The sequence below is a fragment of the Orcinus orca genome, chromosome 12 (genome assembly GCF_937001465.1).
Source record: "Orcinus orca chromosome 12, mOrcOrc1.1, whole genome shotgun sequence".
Taxonomy (NCBI): Eukaryota; Metazoa; Chordata; class Mammalia; order Artiodactyla; family Delphinidae; genus Orcinus; species Orcinus orca.
In genome coordinates this window covers 26910915-26932657 of record NC_064570.1, presented here as the reverse complement: position 1 = coordinate 26932657, position 21743 = coordinate 26910915, and the positions used below count along the sequence as shown (strand labels likewise).

Here is a 21743-nt window from a genome sequence, read left to right as displayed (position 1 = left end):
AGTTCCCAAGCTAGATTGAAGCCTAGTTCAATAAAGCGTGTTTTGTTATTGCCAGTCTTAGCAAAAGAAGTCAGGAATTCTTTTCTAAAATGTCTTTTGTTAAGTAACTGAATTGGCCCCAGCAATTTTTTTCACCAGGAATTTACCTATGTCTCTTGCATTTTAAACAGAAAGGGAACTAGTTTCCTGGTCCACTGTTTGTTAGCCCGGGTATTTAGGTCGAGTCCTACTAAATCCAAGACCATGGCCTCATTTCCACCTGGCCTCAGTTTAGCTGCTGTACCATATTGGCCTTAATTTAGCTGCTGCACTGTCTTCCAAGGTCACCGCTAATTCCTCTCTGTTTAATTCAAATGCACAGAACCCAGGGTAGCTAGGAGGGAAAAAGTAAATAGATCCCTGTACCATGTTTCTGAAGGGCACAAAACTTAAGGTCAAGGACCACGTGGTGTCTCTCGGTAAAGCAGGCAGGATGCTCTGGGCTCGCACGTTTACCCCTGGCACGCTGATTCTATCTCATGCTGTTCCCTAGCACCCAGAAGGAAGTGGAATTTGTGGAAGGAACTTCAATTCTGATAACATTTTACCCCCGAAACCAAATAAAACCAATCCTCACACATGGAATAAAAACTCGTGCCTCTTACTAAAACAATACATTGCAAAGATCGAAAGAATTAAGTGCAAAAAGAACTAAAAACTAGAGCAAAAAATCAAGTAAGAAGGAGGAAGGAAGAGGTGAATGGTAAGGAAGCCAAAGAAAGAGAGAAGGGAAGGAAGGAGAAGGAGACAGGAAGGAATAAAACAACAGGAAAAAGGGAGGAGGAACCTGGGACCAGATTTGTCCCTGTAATGCCCTCCTTAATCCTGCTCATTGCTCAATTAATATTCATTTCCTAAGATACTTCTACTCATCCCTATGGATTCCAAATAAAAATACTATATTTTATATGTTTTTGTGGAACATAGTGTTATAAGTTGCTTTTGCTAGAAGAAAAACTGTTATGCAATAATATACGTGAAAGGACTTTATAATGAAATTTACGGTCATCCTACTCATAGTGAGTATCCTGTCCTCATGTAAATGCCTTCAAATCATTTTTCTGATTCTGAAAGACAGGTTAACCATACACACTAAGGAAAAAATCAGAAAAGTATTAGTTTGCACCATATGAAGTTGCTGTTTTTGAGAGCCCAGAACAGTAGAATATTGGCAGTTTCATATGATTCAACCTAATAGGAAGAAGAAAAATGAGATTACTGGTAATCCGGCAGTCCAGGAATAGCAAATGTTAACCTGGCTGGTTTGTTTCCTTTTAGTCTTTTTTTCAGTACAACTATATTTTAAAGAAATGGGGAAGTTATCTCATACAGTGTATGTCCTGCTATTTTTCACTTACTGTAAAGGTCTTTTTCCATATCATTAAACCTGCTGCTAAAATAAAGTACTGCATTCCATTGCATCAAATTGTATTGACTATTGCCTATTGTTGGGAATTTAGATGATTTCCAAATTTATGTCATTACAAATAATGCTTAACAAGCATCCTTAAACATATATTTTTATCCCAAACTACGATATTCTATTTTCTCAGAAACTGTTTGTGGTTAGGAGTTATTGCAGAAAGAAAGGTGTGAATTTTTAAGGTTCTTGTTGTATACTATCAAATTGCTTTTCCAAAAAGCTGCATCTACCTGTATTCCCACTGGTAGATTATGAGAAAATCTACCAATGTACCGTCACCAAAATTGAGTTTTATCTCTATTACCTTTTTAAAATATTTGCAGATTTGACAGAGAGAGAGAGAAAGAAAGAAAAAGAAGGAGAGAGAGAGAGTGAGATTCATTGATAACAAAAGAGACTAAAAATTTTCATGTATTTACTGGCCACTGTTATTTCTTCAGAGAACAAAATTTTGCGTTTGATCTTTTCTTATTTTCTTTTGAATGTTGTTATTCATTTGTAAGAAATTTTTGTATTTTAACTACAGTAACCATTTGTTATATGTTGTAAATATTATTTGAAGCTTTTAGTTTGCCTTTTAACCTGGTTCATGAAATATTTCACCTAACTAAAATAGTTATGTTTCCTGGTTATAAATTTAATAAATATTCATATTTTTAAAGAATTCATACAATATTGAGAATTATTTTTTAAGTGAAAATCATTCATAATTCCCCTATATGTCTTTCCAAATTCTTCTCTATGACCATAGAGATCATGTCTTACATACTTTGTATCCTGTTTTTAAACATAACAATAAAACATGGTATTTTTCCATGTCAATAAATATAGCTATACATCATCATATGAAATAATTGCATAGTATGCTTGTAACATGGTTCATTTAACCAATCTCCTATTTATGAATTCTTGTGATATTTTTCTCCCTAGATTTCATTATTTTAAACAATAGGATAAACATTCTCATAACATATATCTTTACTAACTGTATCTTTACTAACATGTTCATAGTAAATTTGTAGATGAACTGTTGGTCAAATTATTTATATTTATTGCTTTTAACACTAATTCCTAAATTACCCTCAGGAACACTGCACCAGTTTACACTCTGGCTAACAGAGAATAAGAAGGAAGATTTCCCCATATCGTCAACAGCATTAAGTATCACAATAATTCATTAATTCATCATATTATTTAGCAGTTGCTTTTAATCCATGCCAATAAAAGTGTGGGAAATAGTATCACATAGCTGTTTTAATATTTTTTTACACTAAGAATATTTAATATCTTTTCATATTTTGGGAACATTTTAAAGTTCTTTTGTGAATTGCCTGTTTTCTGAGATTATTTCTAATGTCCAGGAGTAGATTAAAGATGTGTATGTGGCTTAAAAACAAAAATGTGAATGATGAAACTATAAAGCTTTTAGAATATAATGTAGGGAATATTTTCATCAGAGGTAGGAAGGATTTCTTAAATAGGAGAAAAATATTAACCTAAATAAAAATATTTTTAGGTTAAGCTATATTAAAAATTAAGACTTCCTTTCATCAAAAGACATCATAAAGAAAACAGAAAGACCAGCCACAGAGTGAGAGAAGATATTTGCAACACATGAGTGACAAAAGACCATTATTGGAAATATATTAAAAACTCTTAGAAGCAATAAACAAAACAGAAACCACCCTATAGAATAGTAGGTAATGACGAGAATAGAAACTTCACCAAAAAAATAGAAATGGCCAATAAACACATGAAAATATGTCCAACCTCATTAGTTATCAAGGAAATTCATATTAAGATTATAATGAGGTACATGACATTGGCAAATGGGCAAAAAAAAAGTAAAGTGTAAGACTATAAAGCAATGAGAACCTCATCTATTACTGTTTGGAGTGTAAATTTACACAACTGTTTTGGAAATAATCAGCAATATCTAAGAAATTGAAGATGAACATCTCTGATCCAATAATTTTATTCCTGGATATAGTCCCTAGAGAAACTTTGCACATGTGTAACTGGAGGTACATGAGGGTGTTTATTGTGTCATTTTTTCCATAGTAGTCAAAAGCTAGAAACTACTCAAGTTACCATCAAAAGTAGAACAGATAAATACATTGAAGTATAGTCCTACAATAGGATACAATATAATCAAGAAAATGGGTGAACGACAGCTCACACATCAACTTAGGTGACTTTCAAAAATATGTTAGGCTATGGGCTTCCCTGGTGGCGCAGTGGTTGAAAGTCCGCCTGCCGATGCAGGGGACGTGGGTTCGTGCCCCGGTCCGGGAAGATCCCACATGCCGCGGAGCGGCTGGGCCCATGAGCCATGGCCGCTGAGCCTGCGCGTCCGGAGCCTGTGCTCCGCAACGGGAGAGGCCACAACAGTGAGAGGCCCGCGTACCGCAAAAAACAACAACAACAACAAAAATATGTTAGGCTAAAGAAGCAAGTCACAAACTGATACTTATCACATAACTTAACGTGCAGAAGCAGTTAATGTTAAACCGTATTATTTAAACATGCATACACAGGTGGTAAAATTGTTGTAAGTAGCAAGGAAATTATTAAAACAAAGGTCAAGAGAGTGGTTACTTCAGGGGTTGAGGGGAGGTGGGGTTGGATGAGAGACACAATGAGGACCTTCTGGGGTACTGGCAGGCAACGATCTTGACCTGGATGGTGATTGTAAGATGTTTATTTGATATTTATTCATTAAATTGTATATGTGTACTCTATGCTCTCTACTTAAGTATACTTCATTTTTAAAGGTGAATTTTAAAAATAGGTACGGATATTCCTCCCATTGATTACTTTCCATATGTGAGGATAAGCTCTGATTTTAGTTTTCCAAAATATCCCATTTTCCATATACCATCTGTTGACCAATATATTGCTTGACCACTGCTTTTGAATGGTGCCTTAATCAACTGTGATTTTTTTTTAAGTTCCAGTATCTCTTTCCAACCTATCAGTTTTGTCCCCTTGATGGGTCTTTCCATTCCACAGAATCAGTCGCTATTATTGTCTTCATTACTGTTACTATTATCATGCCCATTTCTCTCCCCATGCAAATCTTAAAGTTTGAGTTGGTTTGAACTCTATAAAAAGCACAATTCAAATGCCTGTGATTCTTTCTGGGTCCTCCTTAAAGCATACATTTCTCGTTGGCTTTCGATCTTCCCACCCATAGGAACCATGGGAATGTATAAACTGCCACAACTCTGTTCACCCATGGTTTCAATCTCTCTGTCCAGTCCTTGACATACATCCCATCCAAGGACAGAAACGATGGTGGGTGAAAGAATCACTCTTGGGCTGCAAGGACTGGGATTCTGTGTAATAAACAGAATCAGAGGCAGAAATGAGAGTACAAGCCACCTGATGATGACAGAATCCATCACCCTCCTCAAAGGAATTTGCTTTGTGTGTGTGTTTTCTCTTTCATTCTTGTGGATGCAGACAGAATATTGAACAGCAGCTGGGCTCCTTGATCTTGGCAACAGACATCAACAGACAGAATGAATTTTTGACCAGATTGAAAGCTCACCTCCACAATAAAGACTTAAGCCTGGAGGATGTACACGACAGGCACTTTATGCTTCAGGTAAACAACAACAACAAAAAGAAGTCATTACCCTCACTGGGTATAACACTTAAGGACACGATCCATCATTTTAATGCATCTGAGAAGAAAGATCTCCCATGGTATAAGCTAGAGCAGTGACCTACTTTATTAAAAACTTTGAGACATGAAATTTTTAAGTGGTTTCCAAGCAAGTAAAATCTGGGTTTCACATCAGTAAGTTGATAATATCTCATTTTTCCTTGTTTGGTAACTGCTTCACCACAACGGAGTTGTGTAGTTGCATGCAGTAAGCATCTACCACATTTTGTGCCTTGATATAGAGCTGATCACTGTCACACCTGTGCAATGTGGAAAACTGTTTCTTTAATACAAAAGTATATTATGTTAACTATAGTACTAACGAAAATTGAAAAACGAGTATCTTTCCTCTACCTAAAGCCTATTTAATTAAACCCTGCTTTCCTTCCTTTTACTACCTTAACTCATATTTTCATCTGAGGCTCAGACGTGTTTACCTAGTCTTACCATTTTTAGGCACCAATAAATAAATGATTTTAAGTTTAATTGAATGCATTGAATCATATCAAGCCCAACCCTTTCTGCTTCCTTCCATGGCAAAAAGCCATTTGTGAAAGTTAAGAAAGAACAAGATAGGAAGTGGACCTTGGAAGCAGAAGTCTGACCTGCTGTATCCAAACCAGAGCCTTTTGCTTGATCTTCCATTTTCTCTCATTTTCCTTCTTTCCTTTTGGCACAAAAGACTGAATGGATGAATCCTGGATGCATCTAGATAGGCCAGCTTTAACCACGGACGTGGACCTGCACGTGGTAGACTGAACCATACTGTTTCTTCCCTTCCATGCCTTCAGGCTGCCTTTGGAAGCTGTCCAACTGCTCCATCCTTTTAAGGAAATACCCTCCTCCCAGCTGTAAAACTGTATCTCCCTCCTTCTTTCTTCCCAAACTAGTCTTCTCGTCCCTGAGTGCCACAGACGCCTGATTTTAATGACTCAAGCCTAGTTGTGACTAGCTGAAAGATTTGGCCTGGACACTTGCATTTCAAAAGGAAAGCTTGCTAACACACACAAATCCCTCAAGGGCGGAACCTGGAGAGGACTTCTGCCCCTGACCTACTCCAACATGTACTGGTGTCCCCATTCACCAGGAAATGAAGAACCAACCAGGTTTGCAACTTAATATGATTCAGGCTCTCCCAGACCCCAGCACTGCTAGCAGTTCTATGATCCCAAAGAACTCGGTCCAAACCAACAGACCTTGCTGATGGACGGGCACACCACCAGAAGCCCATCTGGGCAGTGGGCTCTCGGCAGCTGGTAGTTAAGGGGGAGAACTTATTTCTCTGGAAATCCAAGGAAACCCTCCTAGGGTCAGCATCTCTGACAAAAGCTGTATCCCAGATGCAGAACAGTGTGGGCAAAGCCAAGAAGGCCCAGATTTATCTCTGCAAACCAAACACTCCTAGGCTTGATATGACTCAGCTCCCTGGCTGGCAGTCTGAGCTTGTTCACACAGACACGGGCATATAAATGCAAACACAAATAATTTAATGTATGGACTCGGTCAGTGTGGCCACTGTGAGAGTGAGTGAGGTCCCAATGATCTCACTTGAGCCTGGCTGGGGCCCCTGCGGCCTCCCTGCCCACAAGGAGTGGAGCAGCAGGAACAGGCCACGGCTTTCCTTGGCCTGCCTGCCCCAAGTCTCCTCCAGGTAGCTCCGTGTCCTTGGGTGATGGCTCTTCTCTCCTTCTCACTGCTATAAAGTGGGAGTTCTGAATGAAGGTTTTGTGCCATGATGAATAAGTGCTGTTTTCCTGAAGAGGCACGTCAGGGGAGCCTCTATAAATACAGGACTGGTACCATGAGGCCGACTGGCAGGTCTGATGGCCCCTTGGGCTTGGGGTGCATTTGCTGCTCAAAGATCATCCTCTGACCCTCTCTCCCTGCCCTGTCATTCCTCAGATTGCCTTGAAGTGTGCTGACATTTGCAATCCTTGTAGAATCTGGGAGATGAGCAAGCAATGGAGTGAAAGGGTCTGTGAAGAATTCTACAGGCAAGGTTAGTAGTGACCCGACAGCTGACTTTTCATTGCCCCTTCTCCTTTCAGGCATTTATCCTAAGAAAACAGGGAATGGATCATCTATCATGACATTTGTTCTTTCATCAACTCGTATTATCCCAGCCTTTCTCTTTTAACCCTCTTGCGAACCATCCAGCCCTTTTCTGGAAATAATTTGAAAATATTAATAAATAACACTGATTTACTGTGGAAACAGGTAATAATGAGGTACAGTAAAAATGAGCAAAAGGGCGATATATATATATATATATATATATATATATATATATATATATATATAAAATTTGTTAATGGTTTTTCTCTGTGGATATAAGAATGTGCAGGACTGTTTGATTTTTACTCTGACCTTCATTTTTATGAGCTGAGCACAGCCTAAAGGCTAAATGCCATTTGGGATCAATGTTTTCCACTCTGACAGAAGGACTTAGACTTTTTTTGTATTCCTTTCCCTCACTTTCTTAAATAAAGTGAATAATGAAATAGAGCACAGCTGGCCAGTGTTCGTCCTCTCAAATATATACAGTGAAAAGACAAGTGGCCCCAAGTTAGGGTATAAATTTTAAGAGATTAACCTCATTCAGAAGTAAAGCAGTGAATTAACAGCAGGATCTTGATGTTGGGTGGGATCTTGGCCTTTAAACACAGCTTGTTTCTTCAGGCCCGGTTTCAGGGCTCGGGATGTTTTTTCAGGCACAACAGTGCCCTGATGTTAGTGACAGGATCAGGTCTGAGAGGCTGAGAACAAATAAAGCCTGAAGTGTCCCACATACCAGTTCTGTGGGGAGGTCAAGTAGCAACAGTGAGCCTTTTGGAGAAGCCTCCGTGGAAAGATGTGTCAGTGACACTGAGATGGTCCCAAAGACAGAAGACAAAGCAGAACGGATAGGGTTCATGTGGGACCAGCAGGCTGTGCTCCGCATCTCTTTCCTTTGAGTAAAAGCACTCACGGAGCTCCCTCTCTGTGTCCTTTCACTTCAAATGAGTGTGAGTGGTTAGAAAACAAAAGGCCAGTTCTACTTGCCCATGATATAAAATCTCCACTGAGAGAAAAACAAAAGGAAATATGATGAACTTAGAGCAAGGAGGTTTCAGGTTAGATAAGATAAATACTTTCTTTACTATAAGATACAGAAAATATGGAAATAGCATAGCGAGAAAAGGGCTGGGATCTTCATCCTTGATCAAGCAATGATTCTACTCTGTCCCTCTTGGTTTTGACTCAGTCATGCATTCTTGTTGGCACTGATTGGAGTTTAACCCTTTCATTTGCTTATCTTGAGCCCTATTTGGATTATGAGCAGTTTGGGGCCTGGACCATGTCCCCTGGGCAGATGGTAAGGCCCACAGAGCTGGTGAGTGGAAGTTGTTAACTAAGTGGAATCAGTGGGATCTACCAATAAAGGTAATCTGTAAGATATCTTGGCAAAAACTTGTCCTCATAATAATCTGCATGTGCAGCATCATAAGATAGAACAACCTAGAATATTTGTAACTCTGATCACTAAAGGTGCGCTTTCAAACACTTTGCTGTGGCATGTTTCCTAGCAGAGAAAGGAGAATTCAGAGGGTATGTCGGGTCCTTTTTATTTAATAGCCTTATGGTCTAGCAGAAGTTCAGCTTATTTAAGAGAAGACCAGACTCTCGGGTTATCCAAACTTCCTGTCCTCCATACTGAATTATTTTTTTAGAAATTCTGTAAAGCACCATTTGTATCACTTTGACTAATCTTCTTCTGGCTTTCAGTTTAGGATTTGGGCTTCCACAGACTGCTAACAGTCCCAGCCAAAGTATCTTTAATGATTTGTGATGTTGAGCAAAGGAAAAACCCTAAAATCAAGGTCAGGGACAGAAGGGGAAAGGAAGATGAGATCCCATGAATTAGGAAGACAGTGTTAAATTCTCAGAACAGACATAGGATTCAGACATCATTCACCCTCGTCCCCTCAGTGCCTTAAAAAAGTAGAATTTCTGTCCTATTGTAACTGCAGATTGGTATTTCTCAATGAACCAAGATTCCCAGAAGTTTTCGTCGAACATCTGCTTCCAGCCTTGTCTAATCCTCAGCAAAGCTGTGATTTTCCTATGTGCAAAGACCCACTGGGGGTGTCATGAAGGAGGCAAAGAATTATAGTTAATGTTTCATAAGCTCAAAATACTAACCAGTAGAGTTCCTGGAGGAGAGAAACTCCAATCTTCCTCTTTGTATTCTCTACATTGATTAACAAAGTGTCTGAAATGTGCAGTGCTTTGTAAATATATGTTGAAATAAGTGAATGACTAAATGATCCAATTGGAAGACCAATTATGGTAGAGGTCACAGGAGAAGACCTAGTGCTGAGGATGGCAGAATCTGAGCTGGGTATTCAAGGATGTGTAGTGACTGCACTTTCCAATAGGATAAACATGAGGCACATGTAGCTAGTTAAATTTAAATTAATTAGGTTAAATAAAATGGAAATTTTAGTTCCTCAGTTTTCTTGATCTGATTTCAAGGGGCTACTATAGTGGGCAGTGCAGAGAACATTTCCATCATTGCAGACAGTCCCAGTGGTCTAGACAGAGAGGAGCAGAAATGGACAGAAGCACTGCAGACCATCCCCCTGCCTCATAGACCAGCTTGATCCCATAGAAGGTGAGAATATGAGGATCTGTTGAGGCCCCTGTACACCATGATGAAGCAGAGAACATGGCAATGGGAGTCATCTTAGAAAGTACAATTAGGGCAACATGTATAACTGAAGCAGAAGAAATACGAAAGAAACTATCTAAGAAGCAAAAAATCAGAATGAGTTATAAAGAAACCAGATAAAGAAAATGTGGTGTATGTGTACAATGGAATACTACTCAGCCATAAAAAAGAATGAAATTTTGCCATTTGCAACAACATGGATAGACCTGGAGGGTGTTATTCTTACTGAAATAAGTCAGACAGAGAGAGACAAATACTGTATGTTTTCACTTATCTGTAGAATCTAAAAGATAAAACAAATGAATGAATATAACAAAACAGAAACAGACTCACAGATACAGAGAACAAACTAGAGGCTACTAGCGGGGAGAGGGAAGGGGGAGGGGCAAGATAGGGATAGGGGATTAAGAGGTACAAACTTCTAGGTATAAAATAAATAAGGTACAAGGATGTGGGACTTCCCTGGTGGTCCAGTGGTTAAGACTCTGTGCTTCCACTGCAGGGGGCGCAGGTTTGATCCCTGGTCAGGGAACTAAGATCCCACATGCCGTGCAGCCAAAAAAAACAATAAAATAAAGATAAATATTAAATTTTTTAAAAAAGGTACAAGGATGTAATGTACAGCACAGGGAATATAGCCAATATTTTATAATAACTTTAAATGGAGTATAATCTATAAAAATATTGAATCACTGTGTTGTATACCTAAAATGAATATAATATTGTAAATCAACTATTTTTCAATTTAAAAAAAGAAAGAAAGAAAGAAAGAAACCAGACTAGAGTCAGGCAGAGTGAAAGTAGGGAAAATAGATGTTTCAACAGAGGAGTAAACAGGATTTGCTTCCTCAATACAGAGGGTAGAGGGAAGGGAAAAATCAAAGACAACTCCTCCAAAGTGTCAGACTTAACTGAAAAATCACTATTAACAGAACTATGGAGGTGAGGAGTAAAACCAACTTTAGGAGAATTCATTTTAATATTAAATGGTGTCATGCTCTGCCCTCAGAAGGCTATTATCATCTGACTTCCCTGAACTCCTCAGTTAAGCCAAAGTGATTTCCTCACATCAGTTTTGAGAATCACGAGGGCCCGAGAGACCATGGGAGCCATGGCTAAAGTCTTAGGGAAAATGACAGACATGTGGCATCTCAAAAGATCCTAGCTTAATGGTTAAGTGCAGACCCTCTGAAGCCAGACTTTCTGGGTTGGAATCCAGGCTCCCCTCTTCACTGGCAGAAGGACCTTAGGTCAACATATTTCCCTACGCTTCATCTCAATTTCCGCATCTGTAAAATGGGGGTTATAGTGAGGTTGTTATGAGGATTAAATTAATTAAATAGGTAAAATGCTTAGAACGTGCCTGACACACAGTAAGCATGATATAAATGTTATGTGTTTCTCTCCTCTAGTTTAGAGGAGTGCACTCACAACTGAACTCAGCTAAGTGTTTCTGAGACCCAGCTTCTGTACTGATTAACCAGATTGTTTTTCCCAATGAAGTAATTATGCACAATTTTTCACCTTCAGGAAGAATTGATAAAATACTTTGATAAAGCTTTGCATGATGTATTTCTTTTTTGCTCTAGCTGATGGAGACATTAAAAAGAAAGATCATCCTGAGCTTTATACTTTCTTTAACCTTCATTTACACTAAGTAAAACTCTAAGGAGTAAGAATGAAAGATACCAGACCCTTATTTTGGATTAATTTTGTAGCTACAGAGATGCTCTTCAAATGAGATCTTTCTACTTCCTCTTCCCGATTTCCTGCCTACTAATTATTCCCGGTTGTTTAGGTGAAACCAGATGAGGGTCAGGCAGAGTGAAAGGAGGGAAAAAGCATAAAACCTGTTTTCTTAATCTGCAACTTAAAACCAGAACTTCCATCTCATATTAGGAAACTGGCCATTCATTTTCTTGTTTTTATAGATTTTTGTTCAAAAGCTTATTCTAATCCCAGAGCATACCTATTTACAATGAGCCTATTGTAAATGATCGTCGATACTCTGATATTTTAAATTTTCGCAGAAGCTACCAGAGCAGGGCAGAGCCAGTTGTTGCTAAAGGGTTCCTAGTGATAAGGCAGGGAACAGTAATTCCCAGATAACTTCTTCCAACTAGATCATTAAAACTATCAACACTCATTCTTATAGGTTCTCGATTACCAATGTGTTTCTTCTTTTTTCTTCTTAGGTGACCTTGAACAGAAATTTGAACTGGAAATCAGTCCTCTTTGCAATCAACAGAAAGATTCAATCCCTAGTATACAAATTGGTGAGTCGAATTCAATTTTAATGTTAAATCAACAGTTTCAGCACCTCTGCTAAGAGTCACTAAGAAGATCTACACACAGCTTTCTCAAGATCCAAACGAGAGGTTTAATCAATGGCCCTTTGAATGGCTGAGTCCAAATGAACACTCTAGTCATGACTAATTACCAACTGAGATGAAAAATAGGGTAAAGGCTTTGTTACAGACCCTTAATAACTAACCTGTATTAACTTTGTAGTTCAGAATTGAATCAAAACCAAATGAGTAGAGGAAAGTAACAAGAATCAACTATTGGCTGCTGAAGATTGGATTAGCTCGCACTCTCTTTAGGACATGAAGGGTGGGAAATCTGCAGTTCAGGATCCTTCCAATTTGGTCATTACCCTTCATCCTCAATGCTCAATACTAGGGGCTTGGTCCCCAGGCCCAGGCCCCACCAGCCATGTGACATGGGATCCCATGCTTCTCTAGTCTTCACTTCAAAATGGATTTTCAGTCTCATTCTCTTAGGACCACACTCTCAAGTGTCAATTGCACTAAAATGTTAAACGGTGATGTTAATGCCTCTAAAGTAATTGTTTGTTTCTATCACTCCTTGAAACACTCTACCAATTCCATCTATGTTTAAAGCAAGTCTTTCTGTTCCTTGCAGTTCCCTCCAATTAAAACCAAACTCAGTTGATGGACACTTAGGTTGCTTCCATGTCCTGGCTATTGTAAACAGAGCTGCAGTGAACATTGTGGTACATGACTCTTTTTGAATTATGGTTTTCTCAGGGAATATGCCCAGTAGTGGGATTGCTGGGTCATATGGTAGTTCTATTTTTAGTTTTTGAAGGAACCTCCATACTGTTCTCCATAGTGGCTGTATCAATTTACATTCCCACCAACAGTGCAGGAGGGTTCCCTTTTCTCCACACCCTCTCTAGCATTTATTGTTTCTAGATTTTTGATTATGGCCATTCTGACTGGTGTGAGGTGATACCTCATTGTAGGTTTGATTTGCATTTCTCTAATGATTAGTGATGTTGAGCATCCTTTCATGTGTTTGCTGGCAATCTGTATATCTTCTTTGGAGAAATGTCTGTTTAGGTCTTATGCCCATTTTTGGATTGGGTTGTTTGTTTTTTTGACACTGAGCTGCATGAGCTGCTTGTATATTTTGGAGATTAATCCTTTATCAGTTGCTTCATTTACAAACATTTTCTCCCATTCTGAGGGTTGTCTTTTCGTCTTGTTTGTAGTTTCCTTTGCTGTGCAAAAGTTTTTAAGTTTCATTAGGTCCCATTTGTTTCTTTTTGTTTTTATTTCCATTTCTCTAGGAGGTGGGTCAGAAAGATCTTGCTGTGATTTATGTCATAGAGTGTTCTGCCTATGTTTTCCTCTAAGAGTTTTATAGTGTCTGGCCTTCCATTTAGGTCTTTAATCCATTTTGAGTTTATTTTTGTGTATGGTGTTAGGGAGTGTTCTAATTTCATTCTTTTACATGTAGCTATCCAGTTTTCCCAGCACCACTTATTGAAGAGGCTGTCTTTTCTCCGTTGTATATTCTTGCCTCCTTTATCAAAGATAAGGTGGCCATATGTGTGTGGGTTTATCTCTGGGCTTTCTATCCTGTTCCATTGATCTATATTTCTGTTTTTGTGCCAGTACCATACTGTCTTGATTACTGTATCTTTGTAGTATAGTCTGAAGTCCAGGAGCCTGATTCCTCCAGCTGTTTTTCTTTCTCAAGATTGATTTGGCTATTCGGGGTCTTTTGTGTTTCCATACAAATTGTAAAATTTTTTGTTATAGTTCTGTGAAAAATACCATTGATAGTTTGACAGGGATTCCATTGAATCTATAGATTGCTTTGGGTAATGTAAAAAAATAAATGAAATAGATAACTAATAAGAACCTGCTGTATAAAAAATAAATAAATAAATAAAATTTAAAAAATAAAAACATGTTGCCACATAAGTGAAATATAGCAGTTAAAGGCTGCATGTTAATTTCAAGATTTGTTAGAGCAGAGATAATAAACTTACAAAAAAAAAAAAAAAACTCAGAACTTTAACTCTTTACTTATAAACTATGGCCCTGACATGTACCATTTCATGTTCTTCACCAGTTCCCACAGACCTCAGACAGCTTAACACATTCACAGTGTTGCAAACCTCTGCAAGCTCAAGGCTTAATGCCTGGAGATTGGGAGTGAAAGGGTCACCTGAAAACATCAGTTGAAAACTGAGAAAACCAGAGCCAGTTAGAAAGATATGCTTCCAATTACTGAGGGTCAAGTTGAACCCACAGTCCCACAAAAGAGTCACAAAGTCAACCTAAGGAAATAGGAACAAAATTTATCTAGTTTAAAAAATTTGAAGGGAATATACAAATGTTAAAATAGATGTGTTGGAACTCTGAGATTACTGGTGATCTTTTTTTTTCCAAAATGCCCTTAATATCGTTACGTTCTTTTTACAATTAAACCGATTCATCCACCTGAAAAAGGGAGAGGGGTGTTGTTATAAAAAATATAACCCTGCAAGAATCCAGAGCAGATGAAGCTACAGAATTGCAGGGGAGGGGGAAGGGCATCAACATCAACAGAAATGCAGCCTCAGCCTCTTTGGATCCAATGCCCTATCAAGTAGGAAATTCTGCAGATGCAATTCAAAAGGAATAGACCCCCAACCAAAATCCTAATCCTGGGACCCAGCTTGCTAAATTCTGGCTAGAAAGAAATTTGCCAGGCACCTGTTAAAGACATTTTGAGCCCCCAGAGAAAAGCATTCACATTATTAAGCACACAACCTAGATTTACAAGACAGACTTGATTTCGGAGATTCTATTCTCTTGTTGTCATGAGAACACACTTATTTTGTCAGATCATATGTCCTGATTTTCAGCTCAGGAAAATGTGGTTACCATAGATACCTGTTTTTAAAATGGGATGGGGATTGAATGAAAAGGAAAATCCCATGGATGCTACACCAGCACACCAATAAAGAGAAAGAGGTGATTATAAAACAACCCTTAGTAGATAAATCTTTCTGTCTCTGTTCCACATCTCCCAGCTCTGTAGGTTCAAGGCTGGGAGGTGTGGTGTGCATAGGTAGATCAGACTAAACTGGAAAAACCCAAATAGATCAACAGAATCTAATGGGAACTGTGGGCTCCAGGCTCCCAGACAAAGATTTTTCCAGTGGGTGCTAAATAATGCAGCTAGTTCCTCCGTTCTGATTACCCTGGGATTGAAAATGTCCCCTCTCTTTTTCCTTTCCCAATCCACAGTGAGGATTTCCTGAGAGCCATCTCAGGCTTAGACCTGATTTTCTGTTTAAGTAATTCATATTTACCCAAGTGAGACAGGGATTTAATATCCACCCCCCACACACACACCCATATTCCTCCCCTCTCCCCATCAAACTCTACATTTTAAAAAGAAGGCATTAAATCAGGGCTTCCCTGGTGGCGCAGTGGTTGGAAGTCTGCCTGCCGATGCAGGGGACGCGGGTTCGTGCCCCGGTCCGGGAAGATCGCACATGCCGCGGAGCGGCTGGGCCCGTGAGCCATGGCCGCTGAGCCTGCGCGTCCGGAGCCTGTGCTCCGCAACGGGAGAGGCCACAGCAGTGAGAGGCCCGCGTACCGCAAAAAAAAAGAAGGCATTAAATCAAATGAATCTCTAATTGGTGCAGCCTATAGAAAGATGAGGAGAAAGAGGCTTTCCTTCAATCCCTGTGTACTCTGAAGCCATCATTTCTCCCCTGCCCCACTCCCACCACTCCAGGAAGATAATATCCCGGCAAAGTCAGGCTCTACATCGCTTGAAGAGAAGAGGGAGGTTTGCACAAATACACAAGGAACCTATGGGGCAGGCTCCCAAGTGCAGAAGCCTTTCTTCATGTGAAAAACTGCCTCATGGTGTTTCTTCAGACTTTAAAATCACTCTTCTATCTCCTATAAGAGGTCTTTGTATCTGACGAGTAGAAATACAGAGGTATAATTCCAGAGTAATTTCAGGAAGAAAATGAGTTGATTTTTAAGTACTGGATTTTTAAATGTGGGATTTGTAACTTTTTTTATACTTAAGGTAAACCTGATAAATATTCACAACTTAAACTTTAGAATAGTATAATATTGCACACTATCTTTTTAGATACCTAATATCTAATCTCTCTTAAGATGAAAGATATCAAAATTAGATATGGAGATTGTGAAGGAGGTGAAGAAAATTCAAGAATAGCAAGCAAGGACATTCCAAAATGAAATCCTTTCTTGCTGTCTCCCTGTATAACCTTATCAAGATGTAGACAGTAAGTCACTGGCTTAACCTTCCTCCTCAGGTTCAGGTAATCTAAAATAATCTTATACTATTGAAATCATATTTCACATCTGATGAGATGATGCAGGCATGTACAATAAAATTTTGCTTTGCTGCATTCTTTTTTCATCTGTATAGCATCCTCAAAGGCCAAGTATCTGCTGTTCGTCCAATAAAAGGATAATCAAATCAAGCCTTATAATTCACATGCCTGTAAACATACAGGGTTAGTTGTTGGAAGATTTCGTTAGCTGAAAAACACCTGCCTTTTCTCCCCATACCTACATTTCAGGGAAATACAATAAAACCTAAATATATCCAAATTTGTGATGAGTTCAGTTATTCCAGCCTAGACTGGAAGTTATCTTTGCTTTAATAAATCATGTTTAATATGGAAGGCACATTAACAGTGAAACATGGTTAGAAAGCAACAAGGCTAAAATAATTAAGAGAACAGACATGCAAACAAAGAAGTCTCATATCAATCCATCTTATCTAGTCATTCAAGCAGAACATTTATGCAGGTAAAAATCTGTATTGAAGACGAATGAACTTTTATTACCTACACCTAGTTGTTTAACATAATTGAAAGTAAGACAAAACTGTGAAATGATAATCCTGAAAAAATACCCTACGGAGTATATGTATCAATTCTTCAGATGGTCTAAACCAACGAGGTGCCCCTTCCTGGTATCATTTGCTCTTTCCTCCCATCCCCCACCCACCCTCCTTAGTTCTAGCACAAACTGTTTTTTACTTTTTTCTTTATATGTCTTCTCCCTTCTTCAAATAATAATAGCCAATATTTATTGAGTGTTTATTATGTGCCAGGAGCTTTCTAAGCATCTTCACATTTGATTGTCATAACAACCCTATGGGTTTGGTACCCTTCTTAACGCCTTTTTACAACTGCAGAAACTGAGGCACTGGGAGGTTAGATGCCAAGCCCCAGGTGACATATCTTATGCTTCGACACTGAGGGCAGGGACTGCATCTTGGTGACCTTCTTACACATGGGCCCAGCACATCGTGGGCCCAGTCATGTTTGTTAGGGAGGAAGAAGTAGGTCTTACTGCCCTGCTGGTGATGAGCTTGGCCTTGCCTGTTCCAGGTTTCATGACCTACATCGTGGAGCCCCTCTTCCGTGAATGGGCCCGTTTCACGGGACACAGCGCCCTGTCTGAGAGCATGCTAAGCCACCTGGCGCACAACAAAGCCCAGTGGAAGAGGCTGTTGCCCAACCAGCGCAGAAGCAGCAGCGGTGGCGGTGGCAGCGGCGGCCCAGACCACACCGGCCCAGGGACCGAGGCTGAGGGGCAGACCGTGACCGAAGGCGACGCCCCGTAGTGCCAGCCAGGCCTGCCCCCTGCTCTGCACACTGAGAGTGCCAGCCTCCTCGCGCAGAGGCCTCTGGGAGGGCAGATGCTCTGAGGGGCTCTTGCCGGTAAACCCAGCCCCTCTCTGGGTGTCGTCCTGGGGCTCTTTGGAACGCCACCCTCCTCCCGCTCACCTGCCTCCCTTTTTCCAAGTGTACAGAAGCCATCCGTCACCTCAGCGTTAGCTGCCGAAATAAGCAGCTCCATTCCGCCATGAGGGAGCTGATTCCAGGGGCCGGCTTGGCCCTCGAGGTGAAGACTGGGGAGTAAGAAAGAGGTGCTCCTGCCATGGGCCCCTCGGGTCCTGGGTCACACTGAGACAGGCGGCACTTCCTAAGTCCAGAGAATTTTTAGCGTTGGCCCTCGGACTGCTGATCTGCATGACAAAAACACCAGCATATTTGGAACTCCAAGGATATTGGTTTCAGGTGCAAGAGCACAAATGAGAGCGTGAGAGAAAGTACCTTCTATTTTAATAATAATTATTATTATAAAAATAATAATAAATCTTTTTAACTTTTCTATTTTATGCACTAGACAATGGATCTAAGACTATGGGCAAACATTACTCAATGTACCCAAACTCGAACAGGGGGTTCACTGTTTTCTTACGGACTTTATGCCACTTTGGGTCAGAGATTTGGCATCTTCTCAATTAAGAAACCACGTTTCCTATCCGATCCAAGGGGAAGGTGCTGTACAGTTCATTCCTCTGCACCATTTGCCAATCTGTCTTTTATCAATAACTCAGATTCAGTGACATGTTTATATTCACACCTGTACATTCTCTGTAAATATCAAGCGCTACTGATTCCCATGCCAAAATACATGAGTATTATGGGATTGCTACCTGTATAAACAATGGCACTGTGAACAGAATACTGTTAGTTTTAATACAAGAGAATGCATTTGTAAATATGGTATAGAGTTTATTAATATACTATTGTTTGCAGATAAAGGCCTTAACTTTAAACATCTTTCATCTTCTGTAAGCTGCCCAACTTAAATCCTCACAGATGTCCTTCTGAACTGCCTTCCCATGTCCATCTTTATGCTTTCCAGCTAAGGTCACAAAGCAAAACTGAATAAAGTCTTTGAGGAAATATTTTGGAAACTTCACATGCATTCCGCTTGAGACCATAGTGTTTAATCTGTGGCACCAAGCATTGTTTCCTCAGATGAACAAGACCCTTCAGCAAGCCTGAAGTCACTTTCAACACAGCGATGTTGCACTCTGTTTTAACAAGCCAGCTGATAAGCTTGTGTTTATACGACTCTTGTCATGGACATGGCAGTGTGTCAGCCTCGCGGGACACATAGCAGGTCTCACAAACCTTCCGTGACCCCGTCATCTATCCATCAGGGACTTCCCTGCTCCCCTAGCACGCTGTCATCTGTTCTGGCTACAGTACCAAAGCATCTCTGGTTTATGGTTGGCGTGCATTTCTTTGGTTTATGGTTGGCGTGCATTTCTTTGGTGTCAATAGTAACTGGATTTTCCTTTTTCCTTCATTTCATGTGAACAACTACGCAACTGTTTAGCAGACGTTAACATAACTTAAGGAAAGAAAATATTTCAGTTGTCTGATAGAATTTACCTTCCTGGGTAGGTTTTTGTTGCCATTTTTTCTGCATATACTTGGCCGGAAAATCAATTTATTACAGCATTCTTCTCTAGTCAGCTAAACTCTGTGCATTGAACATTTTCTTTATAAGCTCTAGCATAACTAATGTTAGATGAAAATTGGCAATGCCCCCTTTCTTTTTACCTTAAACAATGTGGTAGTGGGAGAATGATACTATGATTGTTTCTGCCACTATCAAGGTGTTTCGCAAGCTGATAGAATGTCAGCTAACTCTCATTTCCTAAGTGCAACTCTTTTTTTTTTTCTTTCCTCCTAACGTACAAATGAAATGTTAGAAACTTGACTGGATTGTATTAAGTTCCTGCAGAAAGACTGAGGCTTGCAGAATAAAGGTTTAGAGGAAATTTGGAAAGTTAGTCGTACTTTCATTAAAGCAGAAGAGATTGTCAGATGGTACTAAAGAAAGTGTGAAAACTTCATGAAATGGGTGGATGATGAGTTGAAATTATTGATATGGGTAAGAAAGGAAGTTGTGAAAACTTAACACTAACTTTGGGTTTTTTCCTGTAATAACTATGAACTGACACATGATTTTTTTATTGCTTTAATACTCTGAAGCTCTCAGCTTGGTGAAGCCCCGAAAGAGAATGTATTGAATGTATTTCTGCTTCCAAACCTCTCTTATTTTGGTTTGGTTTGGGCTTTTGAGTAGTCTATTTTTAATGTACATGAGATCAAATCAAGGAAAGCAATTACTGGGGAAGATACAGTAGAGATAAGAAAGAAGATGCTATTTTAGCTAATGGAGCCTCTACTTTGAGTTTAGGAAATGGACTTTGTTTAAACTATATTTATGTAATAATTTAAATAAATAAGACTGGACGTGGTTTTAGTAGTTCCAAATTTATAGGACAAAAGTGTATTAGGTCTTGAAGAAGAGCTCACAGAGAAAACTACTAAATATCTAACAGTTGAGCCTATGAAGCAGCTACTAGTACAATACAAATTTGAAGCAAAATGAGATGTGATGCATAAACTAGATACATTTGTCTCCTTCTTTCAACCATCTGGAGATTTCTTGAGTTTCTCATTTTTTGACAAAAAAAAAGAAAAAGAATATGAAAACTTTTTTTTCCTGCCTACTGGTGGCTCTCTAGCAATATTTCAATAGAAGGTGTCCAGTGTCCAATTACTAGTTAAGACACAGCTGTTGGATTATCCGTGGGCTTTATCTTCACATTCTTTTTCTCTTAGTCCCTGGACCATCACAAGCTGACTTTCCGAGTTTAATTCCGTCAATGCTTGAGAAGAAAGGAATCAAAAAGCTATTTTTAGTAAGTGAAAGCTAAAGTTAAAATCAAATTAAGAGAGAGAGAATAGATATCACTGCCAGGCCTGATAGGCAAAGCCTTTTTCTTTTTACAGCACCTGTGAACAGTCAGAACCTTGTTCCTGGAACGCTGACCTCCCCATAACTCCCTGCTAGGCTGAGTGAAAATCCTGCTCTGTTTCTACCTGCCTAAGGCTTCCCGCAATGGGATGTGGAGCGTGTCCTGCAAAGCTGTCACCAGGTAGTGCTTCCTACAAGCCACAGACTTGTTTTGTAAACTTTTCTCATGTTGAATCAGATCTGCTCACTGATTTGAACATTGGTTATGAGCTTGTATCTCACTGTATTTCTTATGCTTTGTTCTTTTACGCAAACCCTTACAATTGTGTTGTTTTGTGTACACACGTGAGGTTTGGGAAAAAAAAAAAACACACCTTGTGAATTTTTGCTCAAAATGTGGCCGAAATATCCATTGGCATGTCTAGATAAACAATTAAAAATAAAGATAATTTCTTAAAAATATTGCAGTATGAAAATATTCTGATTCTCACCAGGTAACATGTTACCAGCCAACCAATCAGATTCAAGGTCAAGGTCAAGAGCACAGATGCAGCCATGATCCACGGGACTCATTCCACCAGGGACTGCAGAAACAGCCATGTCCATGAAGCCATCATTTGCCAGTTAGTACCAAGATAGGGAAAAAGGGCCACCATTCAGCTCTGCATTTCCCCTGAGTTCTGATATTTTTCTGATCCACATTTGTCAAATTCATATATGAATGAGAATGAGGTACAATGTTTTAGGTTGTGGAAACATAGTGGACTTACTTGTGAAAACTATGGTCTTGCATTTCAGGATTGAAAGCCAGCAAGAACAATAGAACAGTTCAGGCAGGACAACTGAGTGTCTAAATCTATCTGGAAATAGAGGAAAAAAAAAAAACCCACCACCCATGGTTCCCAGGAACAGTCTTATATCTTTACATAGTCTCCTCACGTACATTTTGTTAAGATTTGTATTCAGAAT

At 39.4% G+C, this 21743-nt stretch overlaps 1 protein-coding gene across 9 annotated transcripts in view; it reads left to right on the top strand.

Annotated features, from left to right (window-relative positions):
• Positions 1-21236, top strand: part of PDE7B (phosphodiesterase 7B) — a 480299-nt gene extending 459063 nt beyond the window's left edge. For 5 of the 9 annotated variants that reach the window (XM_049695597.1, XM_033406591.2, XM_004263789.3 and 2 more), the window contains 4 exons: positions 4928-5072; positions 7035-7131; positions 12039-12119; positions 17534-21236. In XM_049695597.1, coding sequence (XP_049551554.1) covers positions 4928-5072; positions 7035-7131; positions 12039-12119; positions 17534-17769 — 559 coding nt within the window. In that variant the 3' untranslated portion in view covers positions 17770-21236. The remainder of the gene's footprint in view (positions 1-4927; positions 5073-7034; positions 7132-12038; positions 12120-17533) is intronic. The other 4 variants (XR_007470664.1, XR_007470663.1, XM_049695596.1 and 1 more) reach the window with 4 other exon arrangements.
• The last annotated feature ends 507 nt before the right edge of the window (positions 21237-21743 follow it).